We start from the raw sequence: 24,977 nt of genomic DNA, 5'->3' as shown, positions 1-24,977 counted from the left end.
ACCAACGAATCAATTTTTTGGATCCGCCACTGCCTCCAGTTTTCCTATTAGTATCTTTGGAACGAACGAATATGATTGACAGAAATCATGTGGATTTGCTTTCTATGACTCAGTTCCATAGCTTAGATTTTGGCCCCATTTGTTTTCAATAAAGGTGAAGATAAAGTTAGCGGACGAAAAAAAGAGTTATTAGCATACGATAATTAAGTTTTAATTATTACAAACTTAAAAAATAAATTTATTTAATATTTTAAGGCAACTCCTATATAAGTAATTTTTTTCCATGAAACATACCAAATAACAATTTAAAAAGCGTACTATATATCAGTTTAGAATATGTATGTTAGCCAGGAGTGAACGAGGCCCTTATGTCGTTTTTCCTAGAAGCCCCGGCTGTGCACTCTCTTTCTAGTATTTCTCTTGCACTAAACATTGTATTCTTACTAATCATCCACAGGCACAACCTCTTGAGTTCATGTGCTTTGGAAACTTGTAGGAATTCAAAGTGTGTGATATCACATTTCTATGTTCTTCTGTTAAAAAAAAAAAGCATTTCTATGTTCTTCCTGATCATGTACTAGCGTATGATATTTCTGTTTTTATCGGGCGCTCGAATAGGAGAGTTTTTGGATTACATTGCCTACTAGGAGTATTTGCCTTGTCCTAACTAATCCTCGTACGTTACGTTACATAGTATAGGTTCAAGTCTTGTCGACGAACGGAACGGAACGTACGTACGGAGTTCACACGAGCTAAGCTAAGCTCGGTCGGAAGGAATTAATGGCAGCGAATCCATCCGGCGAGATCCTCACGTAGGAGTATTATACGTACATGCGAAATTTCATGCAAACTGCTGAGTACATCACTATCTTATCTCGATCCCCTGTTGGATTGGATATGTATCTAGTACCCTTTTTGACTAGCCAGTCAGCAAGCTGTTTGGTAGATCTAATCGAATCCAATCAGATTGACTATTTGCTTAATTGAATCCAGGAGTTGCCCTTTGTCGATGTGTGATAGCTGAACAATTAAATGTAGCAAGCAGTATCAATGGATGGATTTTTCGCACCACGGGCGAGGGAAAGCAACCTGTAATTTAATACTCCCTCTGTTCTTCTAGTATTTGAATATCGTTCAAAAATATAAATATTTTTCACATTATTTACAGCAATGTTTGTCCATTTAATTATTCCCAAATTTCTTTTCAATTTACCCCCCCCCCCCCACATAGCCATTTTACACTATAAACCTTTTAAATTGTACAAATTAACCCTCCCCTCCCTACTCAATGCGAAATGGTATCGATCCTATATAGTGACATACACGTGCCAGTCTAGTCAGAAATAAATGAATAAAAATCAGTAGGGACCACGTGTCAGCACTTTTTCCCATCTTATCTTTCTCTCAATGGGGCTTACCAACCTCCAGTCGCCTTCAATCGAGTTGTGCCTTCAACGCCCTCCTTGATTTACTTCCAGCCTCCACTATCGAGTCTCTTCCGCCGCTGGTTGCCTCCAAATTGATTGTGGCATCCCGCTCCGCTTCCATCAATTGCGGAAACACGTTGCGTTGTGTCGATCCCGGCATCGCATGAAGACAAGACTGTTCATGGCATCGTTACGCATGCCTAGAGCCATGCATGGTCACTGTTGTGGAGGAGGAGGCTGACCTGGTGGTGTCGGAGGGGGCAACTTGAGGAGGTGGAGATGGAGGTGGCGACGAGACTGGGCCTTGGAAGTCCTGGTTGGCAACCGCCATGGCGCCCCCTCCCCACTTCGTGAGCGTTAAAAGGATGGCAACGAGCGAATTACCCTTGCCAAAGTTCCACAGCTTCCTCCCACACCAACGCATGGTTCGATTTCCTCCATGCCAACTAGCCCTATTACCCTTGTCAATCGCGGATGCATGATATATAGGTTGGGTATTCACTCAATAATTATAGGCATCATGTGCCTCCTTTGGTAGTATCTGCGGTAGTTGGCTACTATATTAAAAGTGTCATGAGGCATGAGTATAAGAGTAGTGGATTTGTTGAGGAAAAAAAGGTTGAAAATGAAGTATTAGACCTAATCAGTTATATACATATGTAATATACCAAGTATCCATTGCTATGGGCTTCCTCTACAGCCTCTACAGCTGTCATGACCTTCTCCCGGAGCGCCGCTTTCTTCTTGGTAACAAGAACATAATAGGTGGATCCCACTATTTTCTTTAATATATTTTGTCTAATTGGACCGCTATATCAGTATGTTTACTACACATTAGACAAAAACCACATCGGATTGATTTAGAGGGTACAGTTTGTCCGGATTAAAAATATCTGGTTTTAAATTTAGAGGACAATTCGTTGGATTGAATTTACTTGAGGGGGGTAAATTCAGACTTAATTTTAAGTAGATTTTAGAATAGATGTGAGTCGATCGATTGGTTGGGTGACAGGTGCGTGCTGGTCGGGTCGTGTCTCTCTGTGTGGCCATATGTACACACACACTTGGTACAGTTGAGATGGGCCAGCAATTAAATAAAAGCAAAAGAGATGTGGTTAGCGTTGACCCCGTTGACTCGAAGAGGAGGAGGTCACTCACTGACAGGTGGGCCCCGCAAACGAACGAACCGCTGCTCCTCCTCTTCTTCTTCTTCGTCGTGTCTAGTAGTGGAGGAGTGACCATCCCCCTCCGAGAGAGACGCACGGTTGGGTTGGTTTCCTCTTCTTCGCTCTTGAGAGATTTGAGCTGAGAGAGAGAGAGAGAGAGAGAGAGGAGGGCTCTCGATTGTCTTCCTTGTTGCGCGCGCGCGTTCTCTAATCGAAGTCGATAGGATAGGAGGATAGTCTCCCCCGCTTGACTCGATCTTCTCCTTCCTCTCAACCGGGGAAAGCAAGGCCATGGGCAACTGCGCCAGCGCCATAGATTCCTTCTTCTTCACCAAAAGGGCCAATAACGAGAACGACGATGACGATGCCGCCCCAGGTCCGTATCCCATCCCATCTTGCTCTTTTCTTTTCTGTATTTATATATAAAAGATTCAATCTTTCTGTTTTTATTATGCCTTTCATATGGACTTTCACCATCTCTCTTGTTTGTTCCTGCAAACAATCATCTTTTCCAACAGCACTATACCCACCCGGATTACTTCTTCTATTGCTAATTAATTTACTTCTATACACTCACTCTGTAATTCGCTCTATTCATTGATTTATCTATTTTAACTGAAAAATCCATTCATTCACCTCCTAGATTGATTGCTGCCAACTGCACAACCTTTTTTTTATTTTTTTTCTCTCACAAATTCACTCCATAAAACATACTCCAGTAAACGGTAGTACCGTTCCCCCTCAAATTAATTATTTTTCAGTTCTATAAACAAATTCCCCTGTATCCTTTTTTTTTTTTTGCTATGCTCCATCGGTGCCGTCACATTCGACCATCACAAACATCAACACCACATTTCTACACATTCACTGAATTATACTTCCAAATTTTAACCATTAACCTCGCTTAAGGAATATATATCCCAGAAATCTTTGTTCTAACAATAATGTATATGAGACTGCTGATTTGTATCCGCTTAACTCAAGACCTCACATTTAATATCTTCATACCATGTAGGAATGTCTGCATCCAAGAGGACTACTAGCTCCACCACCACCGGGAAGCTGTCAACACTTAGTAACAGTACTTTCATTCCATCCACCATTAGCGGTGTAAGCACTGACGATGCTTATCCAGACGGCCAGATTCTTGAGTCCCCAAATCTCAGGATCTTCACCTTTGCTGAACTCAAGAATGCTACCAAGAATTTCAGGACTGATACAGTTCTTGGGGAGGGTGGATTTGGGAAGGTTTACAAGGGATGGGTTGATGAGAGGACCATGAATCCATCCAAGAGTAGCACCGGTGTGGTGGTTGCTGTCAAGAAGCTCAACCCTGAGAGTGTACAGGGAACGGAGCAATGGGAGGTGATTATCATGTCCCACCAATTGCTTATCTAAACATATTTCTTTTGTAAATTTCATTATAAATTGCTTAATTGATTCTCAGGAAGATTCTAGTTTTTCTTGAAATCAGGGTTCTAAGGCAGCCAGTGTTCAATATTCTCAAACCATTGGTAGATTTAGTTTTGAAAAATACTGTCATATAGTTTGGAATTGCTCAAGCTGCAATCACCATTTTCATGCTCATGACAGGGTGGAGCTTGCTGGCCCTTTGCATTACTTGCCACTCTTGTCATGATCTGATAATATTGCACTACTTATGTGATGTCTTCTCTGTGCCTTGTTAACTGTTATGTCGGTTGATTCTATTAATAACCAGCAATAAAAATCTCTGGTGGCTCTAGTTTGTTTTTCTTGCCTACATCATTTCATACTCTATTTACTTACTTTTAGAGCATAATCCAGTACCGTTCTCCCATGAGTTGCTGATGGTAAAAGTGGTACTACTTTCCATGCTTTTCTGTTACGTGCTTCTCTCAAAAGGAACTATGTGTTTCCGATGCAGTCTGAAGTGAATTTCCTTGGGAGGATTTCACACCCCAACCTTGTCAAACTCTTGGGCTATTGCAAGGATAATGACGAACTACTTCTTGTGTACGAGTTCATGGCAAAGGGGAGTTTGGAGAATCATCTGTTCCGCAGTGAGTCTTTTCTTGGATTCCCTTTTTTTAATGATAATATCTGAAACATTTCTTTTTATGTCAATTTGTTTACCTCTCTTTATGCCTACTCTCTATACAATGCATCACTTTGCAGATGTTGGTGCAATTGCAACATCGTTTTCATCATGTATTATATATTAAGCACCATATTCCATAGTGCTATACAACTAATGAAACGGACTTTTTGAGGACATCAGCATCAACGAAATTGTCTGGACCTAGACAGTTCCTTGTTGCTGCTACCTTCCATTATTCTTTCCTTGTTATGTTAATGTTTCAATATAATATGAAAATTATTACTCTAATTTTTTTGCTAGGGTGTCAAGGGAATTTATGATCAAACATCCTATTTTCCTAGTTCTGATGCTAATTCTTCATCATCAGGAGGAGCAGTTTACGAGCCACTGCCTTGGAGCCTCAGACTGAAGATTCTCATTGGTGCAGCTCGTGGCCTTGCCTTCCTTCATTCATCAGAGAGACAGATCATCTACAGGGACTTCAAGGCTTCCAACATCTTACTAGATTCGGTATATACTCTTTAGATAACTAACTAATGATAATTGATAAGCAGCTCCCTGTTGCGCAAAACACAATAGTCTCTAATCGGTTTGCAATCATGTTGATTGTGTTCAGAACTTCAATGCAAAGCTCTCAGACTTTGGGTTGGCCAAGCATGGTCCAGACGGTGGATTGTCCCATGTGACAACACGAGTGATGGGTACTTATGGCTATGCGGCTCCAGAGTATGTTGCTACCGGTATGTTTCATCAGTCACATCCTTGTGCTTGGACTATTTAAACAAGAAAGAAAGTATCTGTTCATTGCACTAAATAGCAAATACTGGTTGATTTCATCTTTCATGAGCTAGGCCACCTGTATGTGAAGAGTGATGTGTATGGCTTCGGCGTCGTGCTGCTTGAGATGCTCTCTGGCCTGAGGGCGCTGGACCCAAGCCGCCCCAGTGGGAAGCTGAACTTGGTAGACTGGGCAAAACCGTTACTGGCTGACCGGAGGAAGCTGAGCCAGCTGATGGACAGTCGTCTTGAGGGGCAGTATCATTCCAGGGGAGCCCTCCAAGCTGCTCAGCTCACTCTCAAGTGTCTGTCTGGTGATCCCAAGAGCCGACCATCCATGAAGGAAGTCGTTGAGGCTCTCGAGAAGATCGAGTTGATTAAGAGCAAGTCGAGGGAGCCCAGGAACAGCTCCTCACTGGTGCGTGGACAGGGGAATTCTCCGAGGAGCGATAGTGCGAGGACGAACTCCAAGGGCAGATGATCGTAGAGATACATAAGATTGGGCTGATTCTGTTGTTGGTGGTGTAAAGTTTAACTATAGTAGATCTCAATTCTTGATGTCATGACGAAGTTTGCACCGATCATGATGATCAATGTAACAGTACAAAAATATACTAAATCTTTATAGCTGTCATATAGTCATATGCATAAATTCAATTATTTTTGTATTGAAGCATCACGGGTTGCATCAGGTTGCACTGAGAACAGCAAGAAGTCATTGTCAGTTTATATGCTTTCCTTTCATTTGGTTATAGTTTTATACAAGTGATGAAATTCAATGTCGTTCCTTCAAAAACAATGAAATTCAGTGTTCAGCTATGAAGAAGGTACACAATTGAATCATTTATTCATTATCAGGAAGAGTTTGCCAATCCTTCTCAGGAAGGGGAAACAAGCTTTTGGATTTTTTTTTTCAGGAAGAGTTTGCCAATCCTTGTCAAGGAAGGGAAAAATGTTTTTTTTTTTGGGTACATATTTATTGGAAGAACCTTAATTGACACAGTATATAAGAACATTGATATTTTTGGTGTGGTCAAGATTGCTAACTGCTCAAAATCATTAGACAGAAAGTGATGGTGGATTTTTGCCTTCCGCTGTTGCAGATTAACAGCGGAAGCTAACTATACTAACCTAGAGGGCTCCAAAATAATGTGCATGCGCACTCTGTTTTTCATTTTTGCTTCTAGTGGGAACTCCACTACTGACAAAGCTTTAGCTTATGAAGCACGAAGTTGTGGTGGGAATGCGGAATTAATTTCAGAAATGATATTCAAGGCACTAATCGGATCAAATGGGGGGATTTGATGCCGTAGGGTTTAGGCCTCCATCTCGGCATGCATGGATATATAGGATGCATGCTCCACTTTGCGATACGATTTGGTCAAAAAGGTTGTACTCCTATCTTGGTTGGAGCTAAACCTACCTGTGTATGTCATCAAGGTAGAAAGCAAGTGTGCTCCAAATCCAATCTTTCTACTGTGTCGATGTCCCTAACCTGATTGGCTAAAGTTTTCCTTTCTTTGTTTTTTTGAGATGTTTGCCTAAGTTATGTGTACAATGTTATCTCATCTGCCCTTCCTTTTGAATCCTTTAAATCTAGTTAGGATCAAATAAGAGGGTTAACTAATGTGTGTAAAGGTTGGCAAAGAAAAGGGGAGAGAGAGAGAGAAACATTCTTGTACTTCTTCTGTACAGTTCCTTTTGGTTAATTCAATTCAGGTAGAGAGAGAGAGAGAGACGTGGGGTTGTCCATGTCATGTTTCTCGTACAAAATATTATTTAAAGTAAGGCTGTAAAATACATAGGTTTGTCCTTGAACTTCGCTTGAAGTCTGTTTTTCATTCTAAACTACAAAACCGGTTGTGCTTTCACTGTAACTTTTAAAATTAGACAAATAACACCTAGTAACATAGTTCTTTTAAGTAGTTTTGTTTGAAATGGACGTGTTTTTCCTTGTTCATATACTCTTCCTTGGTATTCTTATAATGTAGATGTCAGTTCATAATTATAAAATTTACTTAGTTGAAGTTCATTTTAGCAAAAGAAAAACACTATCATATTGATCAAAACCACCATGAAACATGCATTAGGGTGTTATTTGTCCAGTTTCAAAAGTTAGGATGAAAAATTATTCTTTAAGAAAAGTTGAAGGGTAAATATGATCTTTATCCAAATATATATACACATAATACATATGAGAGGAAAATGAGTTTATATACTGCATTTTATTACGCAATCAGGCAAAAAAGAATAGATGGCCCCAAAAGCCACAGTGGCAAGGCAAGCCAGCCCATGTAATTACGTTTCGGCCCAAAACGGAAAGCAAAATTTCATCCCAATCCCAATCCCCATTCCCATGGCCATGGCCATCTCCATCTCCTCGTCGGCGTCGGCGCCCAGAAGCATGCATGTTCCCGCTCCGCCGCCGCCCCGGATTCCTCGCCGTCGTCCTTCTCCTCCTCCTTTTCCTCTCCTTCCAGGTGCTCACCACATCACTCACCAACTGTAATCTAATCAGTTTCAGCAACAAACATACTGACTGCTGGCTACTGCACTACGCTACACAAGAGTAGGATTCCTTCTTTCTCATCATCTATCTAATGGAGTAACTCGCAATTCGTTGCCGCAGCTCCTGATTCATGTCCCCTCTGTCGGATCGGCACTGTCCCTATGTCTCTTCTCCGATCACCACACGTATAACAACAATAATAATCTTCTCCCTTCCAGTGTACTTTGTATTCTTTATTTATAAAGATTCTTTACCATCCTGGGTTCTTGAATCTTCAGCGAGCGCAAGGGTCCTGGGAGCTGTCATGGATGCCGCAATGTACAGGTTTTCTGATACCTTGTAATGTCCATTTTGTTTCTAGCCAAATTACTGAATGAATGTGCATTCTGGTAGGGCATGGATGATGCCGATAAGACGATTGCTTACACGGACCAGGATGGTCGGATCAAGCTCTTCAAAGTTACCATGACAGAATTCCTCTCGTCCTCTATCTGGAAGAATCCTTTGCAACCGAAAGATACCCAACCACTAGCTCAAACTGTATGTTGTTCACAAAATTGTGTTTTTATCTGGACAAGTCAGTTGCGCTGTTTTGGCTTGTCACAGCTCTTTTTTCTGCTGCGGTAATAGCAAGAAATTGCGAAGGAGCAGCTACCAGACACTGGGTCAGAAATCTCAAATATTTCAACCACAGGAACTTTGGAAACCAGAAGAAACGATCCGATTAAATTAAAGAGAGTGGTTGATTTCTTATTTTTCTTATATCATAATTATAAATGATGATGGATATTTTTACCTGTATGTTATGTTCTTTTTTATAATTCCTGTTTGATTAACTCTTCACCATCTTACTGTATCCAATATACCATTATGGTTCCTGTAGGTATTCCGACGCAAAAGAAAGGAGGATAGGACCCAGGAGTTGCTTCAGGTGGACAGGGAGGCTGAACTCAACATGAGAAATGTGGCCACAGACAGATCAAGGAACTTCAGTAATAAAGTAAGAGCCAGCTACAACATATGGAGGCCGGGGTTTCACCATACTAACACAGATTCAACCCTCCGACTCATGAAAGATCAGATTATAATGGCCAAGGTGTATGCCACAATTGCACATTCCCAGAAGCAACCTGACCTGTACGTGTTGCTCATGACATGCATAAAACAAAGCCAAGAAGGTATTGGGGATGCACACATGGATTACAAACTTGATTTGAGGAACTTTATTCTACGCCTTTGAAGACTTACCAGTTCAGTTGCTTGTTTGCTGTGACTAAAGGTTCAGTTATTTATTGCTGTGACTCTGAAGGTTCAATTATTTATCACCCACATTTCTTATGCAGTGCTTTAGAGCGAGCAAAAGCAATGGGGCATGCCCTGTCTTCAGCTAGAGATGTTCTGTACAACTCTGGTGAAGTATCCAGACGATTGCGTGTTATGCTACAGTCTACAGAACTAAATATCGATAGTGTTAAGAAGCAGAACTCATTCCTGGTGCAGCATGCTGCAAAGACAGTCCCCATGCCTTTGCACTGTCTGCATATGCAGCTGACAACCGATTATCATTTTCGTGATGGTGTGGTCAAGGAATATTTTCGTGATGCTGCTTTGAAGGAGGAAGAAGATAAGGCAAAGCGTGAGGATCGGTCTCTATACCACTACGCTATATTTTCAGATAACGTCCTTGCAGCCTCAGTAGTTGTTAGATCAACGGTGACACATGCCAAGGAACCAGAGAAGCATGTATTCCACATTGTCACTGATAGACTTAATTTTGCAGCTATGACAATGTGGTTCATAAGCAATCCTCCTCTACCTGCTACTGTCCATGTGGAAAACATTGACAACTTCAAGTGGCTCAATTCGTCATACTGTTCAGTTCTACGACAACTTGAGTCAGCTCGGCTCAAAGAGTACTATTTCAAAGCACATGATCCATCGTCACTCTCTGATGGAAATGAAAATCTGAAGTACAGGAACCCCAAATATCTGTCTATGCTTAACCATCTAAGGTTCTACATGCCAGAAATACACCCCAAGCTTGACAAGATACTGTTTCTCGATGACGATGTTGTTGTGCAGAAGGACTTGACACCGCTATGGGATGTTGATCTTAAAGGGATAGTAAATGGTGCAGTTGAAACCTGCAAAGAAAGTTTCCATCGCTTCAACACATACCTCAATTTCTCACACCCAAAGATCTCAGAGAACTTTGATCCACATGCTTGTGGGTGGGCTTTTGGGATGAACATGTTTGACCTGAAAGAGTGGAAGAAGCAAAATATCACTGGAATATACCATTATTGGCAAGATCTGGTAAGTAGTGGAACAAGAAAGCTGTGCTTGATTATATTGTTCGAATACATTTATCCCACCATGCATTCTGTCTATGAACTGAAGGTCATGCAACTGCAACAATTGGTATTTATCTTTTGTTTGTTTCATTTGATAAGAGAATGTGTTTTTGCAGAATGAGGATCGTAAGCTGTGGAAGCTGGATACATTGCCTCCAGGACTGATTACTTTCTACAACCTGACATACCCATTGAATCGCACTTGGCATGTGTTGGGCCTTGGCTATGATCCATCTGTTGACCTTGTTGAGATTGAGAATGCAGCAGTAGTTCATTACAATGGGAATTACAAGCCCTGGCTAGACCTTGCCATTTCCAAGTACAAGCCCTACTGGTCCAAGTATGTAGATCTTGACAACTCACACATTCAACGCTGCTACATGAGTGAGCAATAACATGCAACTCTTCACCCAGTTTTCTGTTTTTCTCTGTGCGAATGAGTTTTGTAGTGTAGGTTATTCGCTAGTAGAAAGCTAGGCAAAGTAGACATAGTTCAGACTTGATGATCTTATCATTCTTACGCTCAATAATCCGGTTACATCAATTGTGTCAAGTGGCTTACACCTTGCAGCATAGCAGCTGTTACTTTTGTTCAATTGATTATGGGATAATATATGAAATGACAAGTGAGTGCAGAGGCTAATAAATAAATCATTGAAATATTTTGTCCTTTTATACGAAGTATGGGCTTAGCTTAACTACAATGGATTATAACATGCTAGTGTTGGAAGAAAAAGAAATAACTCGCAGCTCTGAATCTCAGAACCATAAAAAAAAAAGCCTAGAACATAGTTGAATCCTGCTTTATCCAGGGATGGGTTGACCGAGAAATATCTTAACACAAAGGCACAAAGGCAAACAGCTGCTTGTTCGTTCCAGTCTCTAAAGCCATCTTAACACAAAGGCAAACAAGAGATGGCAGATGTATAAACAAGTTCAAACATATAGCACCCACTGTATCAGTCTTTATTATCTCTTTCCCAAGACACAGCAAGGCATATTTTCAGGATTCCAGATACAGTTTCACAACTTGCGTCACCAGTATACATATCACCGTATCACATTTTATTCACGACTACGGCTGGTCGACACATTACAGTTCATGTTTGACTGTCCAACATAGCACCACCACTGGATTCCTCCTGGCCGATCTACATGTTTGGTTTCAGGTTGAGACGTGAAGCCAGCTTCTGCCCAAGGGACGCATCACACTGCAACAACACACAAATATATGGTTTCAGTGTGTCAATACAAGGTACAATTGTACATGATCTCTCACTGACAACTGATAAGCACTTTGCACCCACGAAGAAATTATGTTACCTGCGACCAGTAGGAGATCCAGATGCCACGGAGTTCATGTGTAATACGAGGATCTGAGAGAGCATCAACCCACCGCTGGAGAAAACGATCTTGCCTGTGTTACATACAAAAAGAAAAGTTTAATTAGCGTTGTTGCTCAAACTCTTCGATGTGTTCACACGAATTAAATTGAACAAGAACAAACCTGGCAGGGTCAAATGACCGGTATCTCTCACCAGCCTGTTTGAAATTGTTCTCCTTGTCAATGACACACTGCATTTCCAACAAAAAAGAGAGGCAGAAAACATTGTGTCAAATGCATGTGGTCATTGTACTTTCCAGGATACCACATCTATAATACATATTTCATCGCATTCCAAATCAGCAAATAGTCTCCTAATGTAGCGGGACAAAACCATGCTCACAAGGTAACAGCGCAAGGAGTTCAAGTGGACCAAGTTACACACCTTTTCCCGACAGCCTGTTAGAACACGAGGAGGAATAGGGACCTTCTCAGCATGACGTGCAGCATCAAACCTTGAAGGGAAGTAGTTAACCTAAAAAACAAGGCAAATAGATGTAAATGCAATAAACTGAATTGAAGGGAAGTAGTTAACCTAAAAACAAGGCAAATAGATGTAAATGCAATAAACTGAATGATAGTCCCATTCTGTTTGTGTTGACTGGAAGAAACAATATGTAATGGACAAAAACAGAAAGATGCATCACAACAACTGAATGCAGGAGATGTATCTCTGAAAGTATATACACACAGTACCTCTTCATCCCTGTGCATGAAATTCATGGAGCCATCGTGGTGGTTGTTGTGGTATGCACATTTTGGTGCATTCACAGGAAGCATCAAATAGTTTGGGCCAAGACGGTGCCTTTGGGTATCAGCATAGGAGAAAATTCTTGTCTGGAGCAGCTTATCATCAGAGTAATGGATTCCAGGGACAATTATCGCTGGGCAGAAAGCAAGCTGTTCATTTTCTGCAAAGAAGTTATCAATGTTTTTGTTCAGGACCATCCGTCCAACTGGCTGCAGGGGGATGATATCCTCTGGCCATGTCTTGGTGACATCAAGAGGATCGAAGTCAAATCTGTCCTCATGATCAGGATCAATAGTCTGGATGTAAAGCTTCCACTCTGGGTAATTCCCTGCTGCAATAGAATCAGTCAAGTCCTTCGTGGCATGGCTGTGGCAGGTGCCGCCAACAGTCACAGCTTCATCATCCAACAGGCATTTGACACCACAGGTAGGCTTCCAGTGGAATTTGACAAGGTGAGGCTTTCCATCCTTATTGATTAGGGTGTAGGTGTTGACACCAAAACCCTCCATGTGCCTGTAGTTGAGTGGGATGCCTACATCGTCAAAGAGGAAGGAGAACATGTGCAGGCTCTCTGGGTGGTGTGAAAAGAAATCAACTATTCTCCAGTTCTCCTGCATATTGGTCTTTGGACTTGGCTTGAAAGCATGGACCATGTCAGGGAATTTCATCCCATCTCGGATAAAAAAGACAGGCATATTGTTCCCAACAAGATCAAAATTACCCTGAAAAGCATTGACTCACAAAATATCAAAATATGGCAGCACTGAATGCAAATCAGTAAATAAACAGTAAGACAAAGTTGTAGGTGACACTGGTTAGATATATGTCCAATGTGTGAGACTTTTGAGATATATAAGACCAAATTACCCTCATTTGCTTTAGTAGATATAAGATTAAGCAATGCACTGGACCTATGGAGTGTGGAGGTAAAGGACAACCAATCTTTCATGTTCTACTTAACCAACTGAGAACAACTAGACATTTGATTCTACAGCCTTATGCTTGAAGAATACATTATACTGAATGTCTCCCTCCTACAATCCTATGAAAGAAAGAAGCGAAAGAGCAAGTACCTCTCTAGTGTAAAACTTGACAGCAAAACCACGTGGATCCCTCAATGTCTCAGGGCTTCCACGCTCATGCACAACTGTGGAGAACCGAACAATAACTGGGGTCTGAACACCAGGAGCACGGAGAAAATCAGCACATGTGAGGTGAGAAATATCATGAGTGACCTCAAAAAATCCCTTGGCACTGGCTCCCCTTGCATGAACGACACGTTCAGGGATACGCTCCCTGTCAAACTGTGCAAGCTTTTCAATCAGATGATAGTCCTCAAGGAGGATAGGGCCTGTCGATTGAAGAATTCATCATGTCAAACCACAAAACAGCCATGATTACAGATTGCAAAAATACAGGAGTTGCTGAGTATAAATAAAGGGAAAACACTAGAAAGAAAACTTCACAGATCGATGATAGAAGCACTTAGTTCTAGATGCAAATACATCTTTGTCAGAGTTTGGTACTTTTAGTGACCATGACATTTGGAACATGACTTCCAGTCACTTTCGAAACTTGAGTCATGTTGGATATATGTATGAAATAGACTTGTGCTTCTCTGGTACTCCAGTAAATTTGATCGTCATCAGATTACTTTGTAAAGTGAACCGATAATGGTAAAAAAAAACCCCAAAAAACAAGAATGCTGTTTTAGAACTGAGGACAAGTGAGATAATCACTACTATGAATGGGGAAAAGGTCAATTTTTATATGTTCTTTATTAATGGTATGACAGATTGACAGCGACAGAGAAAAATATCAAGATTGCGTCTTTTAGCGTTGATGAAGGAGTGTAACCGAGCAATAACAAGAACATAGTGCAACCAAACTAGAGATCTTCCTCTTTGTGTGTAAGCAGCACAGATGAATCACAAGGTAGTGACAAGGACATGTTACTCAAAGCAAAAGGCTGAAAACCCCCCACACCAAAGATGCAAACTTTGAATAGCTCTAAAGGAACAATAGTAAGGCAAGATCGCACACGTCGTGCTACAGTCCAATTCACACAGATCCAGGGACCTTTTCTGTTGCTACCAGACACAGACAAATTATTAAGCATCTGATCGCTCAAAGTTAACATTGGATCATGATGGAAGCAAGCCCAAATACGCCTCTAAGCAGACATAAAGCACATGGATCGATAGGAAGTATAGATTCGTGGAGGAAGAGATGAGGAAGATGGAGTATGGAGCAGCTCAGTACCTCGCTCTCCGACGGTGAGGGCGGAGTTGTTGTTCCAGACGGGGGCGCCGGAGTTGGTGGTCCAGAAGGTGGAATTGCTCCCGCTGGACGGCCGATGCTGCAAGGAGGAGGAATCCAGTGAGTCAGTCAGATTGGGATGAGCGCATCAAGAAACCAAACCAAACCAAATCGACGATCGATCTAGAAGAAAAGAAAATCAGGAAAAGGCGGCACCTTGTAGGGATCCATGGCGTGATTTGTTGTGGGAGAGATGAGAATCGAACTGGATGTGGGGAAGAAGAGAAGAGAAGAGAAGAGGATCGGATTGGTGGTGATAAGGACGAGGAGAGAAGAAAGGGGCGGCCTTTTTTGTAGTGCAATTTGGGGACGAAGAGAAGGGGGGTTTCGTAGCGTGCTAGTATGCTTCTTGCCGGCCTCCCTTCTCTTCGTCCACGTCGTGTTTGTTTATTAATGGCCGTCTTGGGGTGTGTGGGGCCCACAGGCAGCGACACAGGTACCTGCTTCGGTTGGTGCGCGTGCTTGTCACGTACTACGAACCTGGATCGATCCAAAAAAAGGGATCACGAGGAGATAAGACTTTTTTAACGCGAACCAAACGGATTATTATTATCCGGACTCTAGGATTATACGTACGTACTCTATTTTGTTTTGGAGCTTACTAGCTCGCTCATCGTGATCGATCGGATCACTGCTTTTTTCTTTTTTGTTTAATCCATTTTCTTTTTAAAAAGAAAGCCAGAGACTGGGAAATCAGGAATCCGGCCGGCATCCCAAATGCTAAATCCTGTATAATTTCTATATGTGTTTTCTCAATCTCAAAATATAATATGCAACCATTCCTAATAAAAGAAAAACATTATAGTTGCTCTGTAAGTTGAGACCATTGCTAGGAGCGATCTTCAATGCTTGTTGCAGTGATCTTGTGCTCGAGTGAGTAGGTACATACTTATATCTACATATTATTCTCTTTGCTTTAAAATATACAAATCTAATGTAAGATATTTAGATTTATAGTATTTTTTTTTAAAAAAATGGGATGGGTAGAGTAGCCTTCGCGATGGATGCGGCAAACTAAACTGAACTGACGTCGCCGTCAGTCGACGTGTAGTATAGCAGTGCTAGAATATTATGCAAGTGGCAAAGAATCACGGTGTGTTCATACGACGTGCATGCATGTGGGCCATGTCCCATGTGGCTGACTTGCTACTAATACTGTACTCCCTCCGGTTCCATATTAATTGACGTTTTGGATAAAGTTGAGGTTAAACTTTTATAACTTTAACCATCAATAACTTTAATAATATTTAGTTTAAAGGAACTAGAACAACATATATAGATTTATCTTTTAAAGTACTATAATAAAAATAAACATGCATTTATTTATTATATATATTATAATGGAAAAATAAGATCAAAGATGTATCTTATAGACCACGTCATTGTCCAAAACGTCAATTAAAATAAAACTGGAGGGAGTACTATTCAACCATTACAAATTTACCAACAACATACTCCCTCCGTAAAAAAAAAAGACAAACCTAGTTTCCGTGCCCAACGTTTGACCGACCATCTTATTTGAAAAAATTATGAAAAAAATAAAAAAGACAAGTCACGCACAAAGTATTAATTATGTCTTATCATCTAACAATAATAAAAATACGAATTATAAAAAAAATTCATATAAGACGGACAGTCAAAGTTAAACACGGAAACCCAGGGTTTGCCTTTTTTGGGACGGAGGGAGTAAGTTAGCCCAATAACTAATTAAGGCTCACCTCTCCAGCCTTCATTGATCAACTTTTTAGCCCAAAACTATAATAGTAATATATCATCCAATTAATTTTATTTACAAGCATGAATATAAAAATATTAGAATAGGAAAAACACATAGGGCTTGTTTGATTTGATACCAACTTATTGCCCTACTAAAAATTTGGTAACTTCAATTGTGCATGTTTATTTTGCTACCAGGTTTTGCCCACAATAGTTCAAATTTAACACTACCCAATTTGGTAGTGCCAAAACTTACCAATATTTTGGCGCTACCAAGATTTTGGTATGGCAAAAATTGGCTCCAAACTAAACAAGCCCATAAATATAATAAGATTATATATAAAAACATAGTATTGGAAAGCACGGAATAAATACTATAGCATGTTGTCTGGAATAAGGGAATAGAGCAAAACACATGATTTTTGCTATTTAAGTATTAAAAATAGTTTTTATTGCTTGATGAGTGCTTAAATATGCTCATTTAAGGTCACATATATTGATTTGTCTCGGAGTTCTCAAAGGAAAATGAAACAGTGGTTGCTATGGAATTCCTATAAAAGCATTGGGTGAAAGAAAAAAAAACCTTCATTTTTCTCATATGATATCATGCACATTTCCTCCAATAATCCAAATGAGTGAATAATATTTATATCCAGGAGGAATTGAATCCTTCAATTTTCCTCCAAAGTTCCTACGCTCCGAAAAAGCCTTAAAGCCATCCGTGTAATGTTACACTATTTGCCTGCTCCTAGTTTCATGGGCTTATATAATTAGGTTGTTTTTAGTTCACGTCAAAATTGAAAGTTTGATTGAAATTGGAACGATGTGATAGAAAAGTTGAAAGTTTGTGTGTGTAGAAAAGTTTTGATATGATGAAAAAGTTAGAGGTTTGAATAAAAAGTTGGGAACTAAACCGAGCCTTAGTCCGGGCGTTCCTATGTACACTATTCATTCTTTGTTTAGTAGCCACTTGAGTCCATCATGCCCTCCCTCTCTCTCTCTCTCTTGAATGTCAGGCTGTGTTCTTCTCTTCTTTCTCAACTTCTACTCAGCTCATTTTTATCCACATATTTTTTAAACTACTAAACGGTATGTTTTTGTTAAATTTTTATATATGAGAGTTGCTTTAAAAGAAATTACATTAATCTATTTATCGTGTTTTTAGCTAATAATTAATCAATCATGCGCTAATAAAGTCACCTCATTTTTTGTGTTAGGAGAAAAATTTCCAAACACTGGTTCAAACACAGCCTTAATATGTTATATTACTAGCTACTATCACTATGTGAATGCCACATCAAAATTTTAGTAAATTTACTATGTGCATGTTGCCATAGCAATTTTTACATGTACATGTTATAGGAAATTCAGTTTATTAGACCTATGTCATGGCAAATTACAACTGTAAGGGTTTGTTCGTAAATATGTTTACAAAATATTTATTTCTATATAAATTTACATAAGGGTCTACTATAATCAGTTGTACTTAAGGTGTAAACCATAAGATGTTCACTTATTCCTTTGTTGCTTACACATATCTTTCTTTACGGTCTCTTTGAATTGTAGGAATGAAAAAAAATGGAGGAATATGACAAAACACATGATTCTGTCACGTATGCAAGTGCAAAACGGATGATTGCAAAACACATGAATAATCGTTTGATTGGACCGTAGGAAAAATATAGGAATTGAATGAGAAAGATAAACACATGAATTATCATGTTGGCATGCAATTAATGCAAAATAAAAATATTATTTGTAACAGAAATGCACATTCATTTTGAACATGCAATTAATGCAAAATAAAATATTATTTGTAACAGAAATGCATATTCATTTTGAACGAAAAAATTCCGGTCTGATATGTTAATTTACAGTAGTGCATATATACAACACGTAAAATTATAAATAAACATATGGAATTGAACATAAATACTACAAAACATTACTAGTTAGTATTCACATGAGTATATATTTTGCAATTTACACAGCAATATAGGCAAAATAATGTGAATAACCTGGGAGCGGGCCTTTCCAGCCTTTTGGCCTATTTGGCGTGGACATGATGGATAGGGCCATCGTCCTTAACTTTCAGCCACCAGCCCACTTCATCAGCGCCCGCCAGCCCATGGGAAAGAGAAGGCCCACCATCCCAACAATGGTCTTTTGACATTTCGGCCGTAAAGCTACAGCTGCAGGTACGTACGTGTACACCACCACGACGACGACGACTATACGTACGCCATTACACCAGCATAGCCGGAGTGACGACGCAGATGGATAGATAGATGAGATAGATGTGAAGCTCATGGGTTGACCTGCTTAGAGCTAGCTAAAACAAAATAAGCCGTTGATTAGAGATGTACTCCCTCTGTCCCATATAAAATCTAATTCTAACATCCTAATGTAAAAATAGTGAAGGGTGAAAATGGCTAAAATGCTCTCCATTATTAAAAAAGTAGTGGTGGTGATAGGTAGTTAAAGGGTATTGAAGGAATAAAATTTCTCGTTTTATGTACTGAGAGTAGGTAGGAAGGTAGAAGTTGGTTTTTTGTGAGACAAAATTTAAACTCTAGAAGTTGATTATTATTATTTTTAGGACGGAGTGAGTATATAGCAAAGAAAGCCTTTGACTGCGTACCTCCGTTGCATGCCCCTCCGACGACGGACAATCGATCCTCTCGTATGCATCTTTGTCTCAAGCTTTTCTATGGTTGTGTTCGTTCCTCCAGGTTGGGACGGACAATTCTACCCTAGAGAGCGAGGTCATGATGGGCAGGTTCCGCAGAGTGTACGAGAAGATAAATATGGCACTGGACAGGATGTTGTACGGTGAGCTGGGAGTCTCCACCCCTTGCTCCCACTGGTGGAGAAACCATTTTTAATCGGTCCGGTAAAATCCATAATAGTCTCGGATCCAAAAAAAACCAGGAGTAAAGATTGTTTTTAGTCCCGGTTCATCCCCTGCCAGATGTATGTCAGGGGGCCGAGGATCTTTAATCCCGGTTGGTGTCAATAACCGGGACTAAAGATCACCACTTTAGTCATGGTTGGTACTATCAACCGGAATGCTCTTTAGTCCCGGTTGATAGTACCAACCGGGACTAAAATTAAACACGTAGTATATAATCCCTATCCCTTATCCTCTCCTCTACAGTTACAACTTAACAGATCGAATCTCACCCCCTCTCCTCAGATCTATCCTCTCTAACTCTCTTCTCTAACTCCTCCCCTTCCACCTCTCCTCCCCCTTCTCTCCCCTTCCTCCTCCCCTTCCCGGCCGGTCTCCCCTTCCCATCCGGCGGGCCGGCGGGCGGCAGGGCCGCGTGCTACGGCGGCCGGCGGGGCGGCGCCCGGCGGGGTCGTGCCCGGCGGAGGGCGGCGGGGCTTCGGGCGGCGGCGGCGGGCGTGGCGGGCGGCGGGGCCGCGGCGGCGGCGGGCGGCGGGGCCGCGCCCGGCGACCGGCAGCCGGCGGCCGGTGGGGCCGCGCCTGTCGTTCGTGGCGACCGGCGGCGGCAGCGGCATTCTTTTTTATTTAATTTGTGATGATTCACTGAGATGTATTTGACTAAGAAGTTACAAATTTGTGATTCATTGTTTGGATCTTTGATGTATTTGAGTAATTTCTTAGGATATTGTGATGTATTTGATTTGTGATGTATTTATTTGTGTGTATAAGTAACTTTGATTTGTGATGTAGATTTGAGATGTTACTTCGATTTGTGGATTGGGGGTTTGATTTGGGATATGTATCCCACTTGATTTGGGAGAAAATAAAAAAGAAAAAAAAGGAAAAAAGGGATCATCTCACTGCCGTAACCCTCTCTTTAGTCTCGGTTGGTGTTACTAACCGGGACTAAAGATCTATTTTAGTCCCGGGTATTTGAACCAGGACTAAAGATAGCGATCTTTAGTCCCGGAGGGGGTTGCGAATCGTGACTAAAAAGCATTTCTCCACCAGTGTCTCTCCCTACCCCCACCCCCACCTCACCGCGTACACACACCCATCTCCCGCACACCCACACACATGCTCGCCCCCTTCACACTAAAATGGTAGGCACACATTGTAGAATCTTTTATAGGTTAATCTAAAAGTGTTGAGCACACAATTTAAAATTTTTCTTAGGATCATGTGTCAGAGGCGTTATATGTATGATTGTATTTTCTACCGATTAAAATCTTACTTTACCATATATTATATACATATTAATGCCGCATGAATAAAAGTGTAGTTTGATAGAAATGTATGGATGGCCGTCCTCTCATAGAGTTGCAACGTTCATATTTATGGTAAGGTGCCTAATCAAAACGTTAAAAATAAACAAAGAAAGCCATAAGTGGCAATGATATCGGTAAGGCAAATATATGATGAAGGCTACACAACCCTACCTACGTAAAACCGTTTTAGACCACTGAATTGAGTGGATGTTCCCTCGTTTATATACGCTCAATTAGTTATGAATTTTTTTAAAAAATAACAACATTCATACATCATATATATAGCACTTCACAAAATTCCAGATCCAAACTCGACTCACACATTGAGATATAAATCATACCTAGATTTTTTTATTGTTTTTCAGTGTGTAGATCGAATTTGAAGTTAATTTTTAGTAGAGTGCTAAATATCAATATGCTCTATATTGTCAAGTTTTTATAATTATTTGTAATTGAATTTAAAAGGAAAAGGAATCAGAATACAATCCCTACTTGTAGTCTGTAGACGACGATGATTATACGCCATTTAACACCAGCATATATAGCTGGAGTGACGCTCGCTAGCTATACACAGATGGACGTGAGGCTGGGGTTTGGGGAGACTATGACCGGGAAGGAGACTAATTAGTACGTAGTGACAACAACCACCTAGCTAGTACTAGTAATTAGGAGTAGTAATCAGCTAGCTTACAAGTGTAGCTGGAGTGACGCGCGCCTAGCTAGCATGCTGCCGCAGGCCGGCACAATGCTTATCTCTTGTGAGTTGTGACTTGCTTAATTAGAGCCAACTCTTACCCTGCTGTGAAAAGAAAAGAAAGGGTAACGTTGGACGAGAGGACTCACATGTAATGTAAGCAACAAATACACTTGCTTCGTCTTGCTCTTGCGTGTTTGGCATTGTGCAAATTCATTGACCACTTGCAGCAAGGAATTATCTATCTATCTATCTATCTATCTATCTAGCTTGGAATTTACATAGGCGGGGTAGATATGTGTTGCAAATTTGGTTATTTAGTTGTATATAATTTTTTTTTTCATTTCACTGAAAATGTCAGCTATATGTGACACTTTTATATCTTGTATTCTTGTGCATGACTATGCTAGCTAGTGTAGTGTTTATTTTGGACGACCTGTGTCAAGCTGTTGACATTATTGAAAGTGCATATGCATGCCATCTTAGTATACCTCACGGTAGTTCTTGTTTTTTTAATAATGAAATAGATATATCGATCCCGGCCTTTACTCAACAGAGTTACAGCCAATTATTACAATATGTCACTCAACAAAGAGTGTAGTTCAAATAAAATTAAACACACCCAAGCATAATAGAAAGTGACCACACCAGGATAAGAAGAACACAATTATTCAAGTCTATTTGTGAATCTACATCCATAGTTAGCAAAAAGTTGCATAACCGTCGTTTCAAGCTTACGACATGCAACCTTCAGAAACTCTCCATCATTATCACATCTGTGCAGCTGTGCCCAAGGCCAAAGTCAATAAGTTGCCCTGAAAATTACCTGTATATGTAAGATATATGGTGAATTGTCAAAAATCAAATTATTTCTACTCAACCACAGAGCCCATCATATTGTAGATGCTCCTACGAAAATTACGCGGTAGTTCTTGTGCATAGTTGGTTCAATTCGGGACGATGAAATGAATCTTGTATGTTTTTTTTTTTCTTGAAAACGTAACTAGCTAGTTATATATCTATGGCATATACATAAACCAATCTAGCCTTAATAAGCTCCATGCTCGTACTCGATCGAGCGAGCTAATAGAGAGCCCGGTCTGCAGCCATGAGCTCGCCGGACGTCGTCGCCGGCGGTGGCAGGCAGCGGTCAAAGGGATGGATCGACGGCCGGGGCGCGAGTGGACTCATGTAGCGCATGTACATTTTGGCATCACATCGATCGGCTGGTAGCTAGCTGCAGCTTGGTGTACACGTGTGATGAGTAGTACGCCATTACAGCAGCATAGCTGGAGTGACGCTACTCAGCTGTACCCACCGGCGCTGCGCCGCGCTATATAACACCGGTACCCCCCCTCCGTGCACATCCATCCATCAGGTGTTCCACATACATTTTGCTGTCTCGCCACCGGAGACAGGTAGTATAGCTATGGCCGGTCAGGTGTTCGTCCATCACCTCGGCGGCGGCTCCGGCGGCGACGACCCCACCCACCCATGGCTGTCCCTCAAGTCGTCCCATGAGATGGACGACGCCGTGGCGAGCTGGCGCGAGAAGCTGGCGGACATGGCCGCCGCCGACGAACGCGCCGGCAGGTACCCGTGCCCGCTGTGCGACCGCCACTTCCCCACGGAGAAGGCCGTGCACGGGCACATGCGCAGCCACCCGGGGCGCGGCTGGCGCGGCATGGAGCCGCCCCGCGAGCCGTCCCCCGGCGACCTCGCCCTCGCCGCCGACGGGAAGCGGTACCGCTACGTGTGCGACCGATGCAAGGCGCCGTTCGAGACGCGGCAGGCGCTGGGTGGGCACCGTGCCAGCCACAGCACCAAGAAGGGCTGCTCCTGGCACGCCAAGCAGCTCGCCATGGCCAAGCCGCCCAAGAACGACTTCGACCTCAACCATCTCTCACTTGAGGCCATCCAGGCGGCGGCGCAAGAGGAACAAGCTGCTCAAGAGGGGAACAAGGATGAGGAGCCTAAGAATTAATTAATTAGGAATAATTGAACTTGCTTAGGGTTCGTTCGGTCGGTCGATCGATCGACTTCTTGTGCTTGCGTTGCGTCGGTCTGGGCTTGTGTTGGTTCGTAGCTAGCCAACTCCATGGCTCATGCAGCATATGCACATATGTCTCTTTCTCTTCTTTTTCTTTTTTAGTTTTTGTTTCTCTTTGACTTTTTGTAAGCTCGATCGATCGACAAGAAAAATAAACAAATATTGCAACCTGGATGATATATGTGCATATATGTTCATCATTTGTGGGTGATTTGGGGGAATGTGTGTTTCCCACATTTTATATGAATGTCTACACAATTTGAGGTATATCGATTGGACCTGTTTGACAAGAACAGTTCAAGCTATATATGTCCTGCGTTTTCAGTCCGGCCTGTTTTACAAGAACAGTTCAACTATATTGGTGCAAAGATCGATCGATCGTATCAAAAAAAAATTGCTACTCTAGGTGATGCACTTCTCATTTACCATCTCAAAAATTTATGCCTCCTACATTGTTTTTCACCCTGAATGGTCCCTGACTCCATGCCACTAGAAGAACTAACATCATCACGGCCGTTCAACCGATGAACAAACGTTCCGGATTTGTGGTTGTACCCACGGTTTTGTAGAAACCATCCTGGTTTTCAGTTTCACCTTTGAGAAAATAATTTACTTTTTTAATATATTTTTTCGTCTTAGCGTGAGTCAATAGAGCATTGCACAGGTGTGCTGTACATTGTCGTCCCTAGCACTTCCCAGTGTTTGTTCTTGGTGGTCGACCGGCATGACTCAACTTTTGAACTCGATGTCAAGAGAAATAGAGTTTACTACGAGTCTTAGTTTATCTTTTGACTTTTGGGTAGAGAATCGACATGAATTTTCTTGTTAAACTATGCGTACACACCTTCCCCATTCAAGCAACAAAAATCTTCACCATTCTTGTGAGACTGTTTTTGCCCTTAAACTAGCTAAGTCTTTCATGTACTTAGACCTTAATTTTACAATAGTTATTTATCTTCTTTGAATAAAAAACTATCATTTACTCATGCCTGTAAATGGCTGCTTGGAAAAAAAATCTAGTTAGCTACATGTGTAGTATATGCTTTTTTATATATACATGAACGAAAATACCATGTAAAATGCTATTAATTAGTAAGTTATAGTTGTCAGTCACTAACAAAGGCAACTGATACCGCCTAATACCCTAACGTACGTGTGGCGCTTATGAGGGCGCGAAAGATCACGTGCATGCATGCATGCACATTCGGCTAGCCTTCGTAACGTCCATGTGCATAGGCGCGCTCAGCCTATATTAATTAATTCTTGTTGGTATGGAGAAAGGTGGACTTAACTTTCTTTTTGCCAATGAAATTTTCCACCCAATAAATTTCTATTCATACTACAAATTTTTCCATGTTACTTCCTACTGGCATAGTGTCTACCAGTAGAAAATAGTAGAAAACTCTGCTCGAAGCTGTTAATAGTACAAACTTTATATGGAGAATTTTATGCGGCGGCAAAAAAAAAAAAACCCTTCTATACTTCAAAACTTGTTATAGGAGCAAATATTTCTGTTTTGCTCAGAAACTTTC

The 24,977-nt window shown here is 41.2% G+C and overlaps 4 protein-coding genes across 4 annotated transcripts; 3 read left to right on the top strand and 1 right to left on the bottom strand.

Annotated features, from left to right (window-relative positions):
• Positions 1–2,660: 2,660 nt before the first annotated feature.
• Positions 2,661–6,229, top strand: LOC127777834 (probable serine/threonine-protein kinase PIX13). Its single transcript, XM_052304453.1, has 6 exons — positions 2,661–2,969; positions 3,609–3,958; positions 4,500–4,635; positions 5,041–5,183; positions 5,290–5,413; positions 5,525–6,229. The coding sequence occupies exons 1-6, from the start codon at positions 2,885–2,887 to the stop codon at positions 5,929–5,931; spliced, it is 1,245 nt and encodes a 414-aa protein (XP_052160413.1). The 5' UTR covers positions 2,661–2,884; the 3' UTR covers positions 5,932–6,229.
• A 1,577-nt stretch (positions 6,230–7,806) lies between these two features.
• Positions 7,807–11,099, top strand: LOC127777835 (probable galacturonosyltransferase 3). Its single transcript, XM_052304454.1, has 8 exons — positions 7,807–7,930; positions 8,080–8,144; positions 8,238–8,277; positions 8,353–8,499; positions 8,590–8,700; positions 8,843–9,175; positions 9,301–10,275; positions 10,430–11,099. Exons 1-8 carry the CDS (start codon positions 7,859–7,861, stop codon positions 10,706–10,708), a joined length of 2,022 nt encoding a protein of 673 aa, XP_052160414.1. The 5' UTR covers positions 7,807–7,858; the 3' UTR covers positions 10,709–11,099.
• Positions 11,100–11,258: 159 nt separating this feature from the next.
• Positions 11,259–15,136, bottom strand: LOC127777833 (catalase isozyme B). The gene is made up of 8 exons (XM_052304452.1): positions 14,924–15,136; positions 14,711–14,807; positions 13,522–13,799; positions 12,394–13,170; positions 12,083–12,172; positions 11,821–11,888; positions 11,637–11,730; positions 11,259–11,524 (listed from the first exon to the last, which is right to left on the bottom strand). Exons 1-8 carry the CDS (start codon positions 14,936–14,938, stop codon positions 11,465–11,467), a joined length of 1,479 nt encoding a protein of 492 aa, XP_052160412.1. The 5' UTR covers positions 14,939–15,136; the 3' UTR covers positions 11,259–11,464.
• Positions 15,137–22,824: 7,688 nt separating this feature from the next.
• On the top strand, positions 22,825–23,379 carry LOC127776178 (zinc finger protein ZAT2-like). Its single transcript, XM_052302529.1, has one exon. The coding sequence runs from the start codon at positions 22,825–22,827 to the stop codon at positions 23,377–23,379; it is 555 nt and encodes a 184-aa protein (XP_052158489.1).
• Positions 23,380–24,977: the final 1,598 nt, after the last annotated feature.

This window comes from Oryza glaberrima, chromosome 6 (genome assembly GCF_000147395.1).
Source record: "Oryza glaberrima chromosome 6, OglaRS2, whole genome shotgun sequence".
Taxonomy (NCBI): domain Eukaryota; kingdom Viridiplantae; phylum Streptophyta; class Magnoliopsida; order Poales; family Poaceae; genus Oryza; species Oryza glaberrima.
The sequence above is the reverse complement of the archived record's forward strand: the minus strand, read 5'-3'. Positions and strand labels throughout refer to the sequence as shown.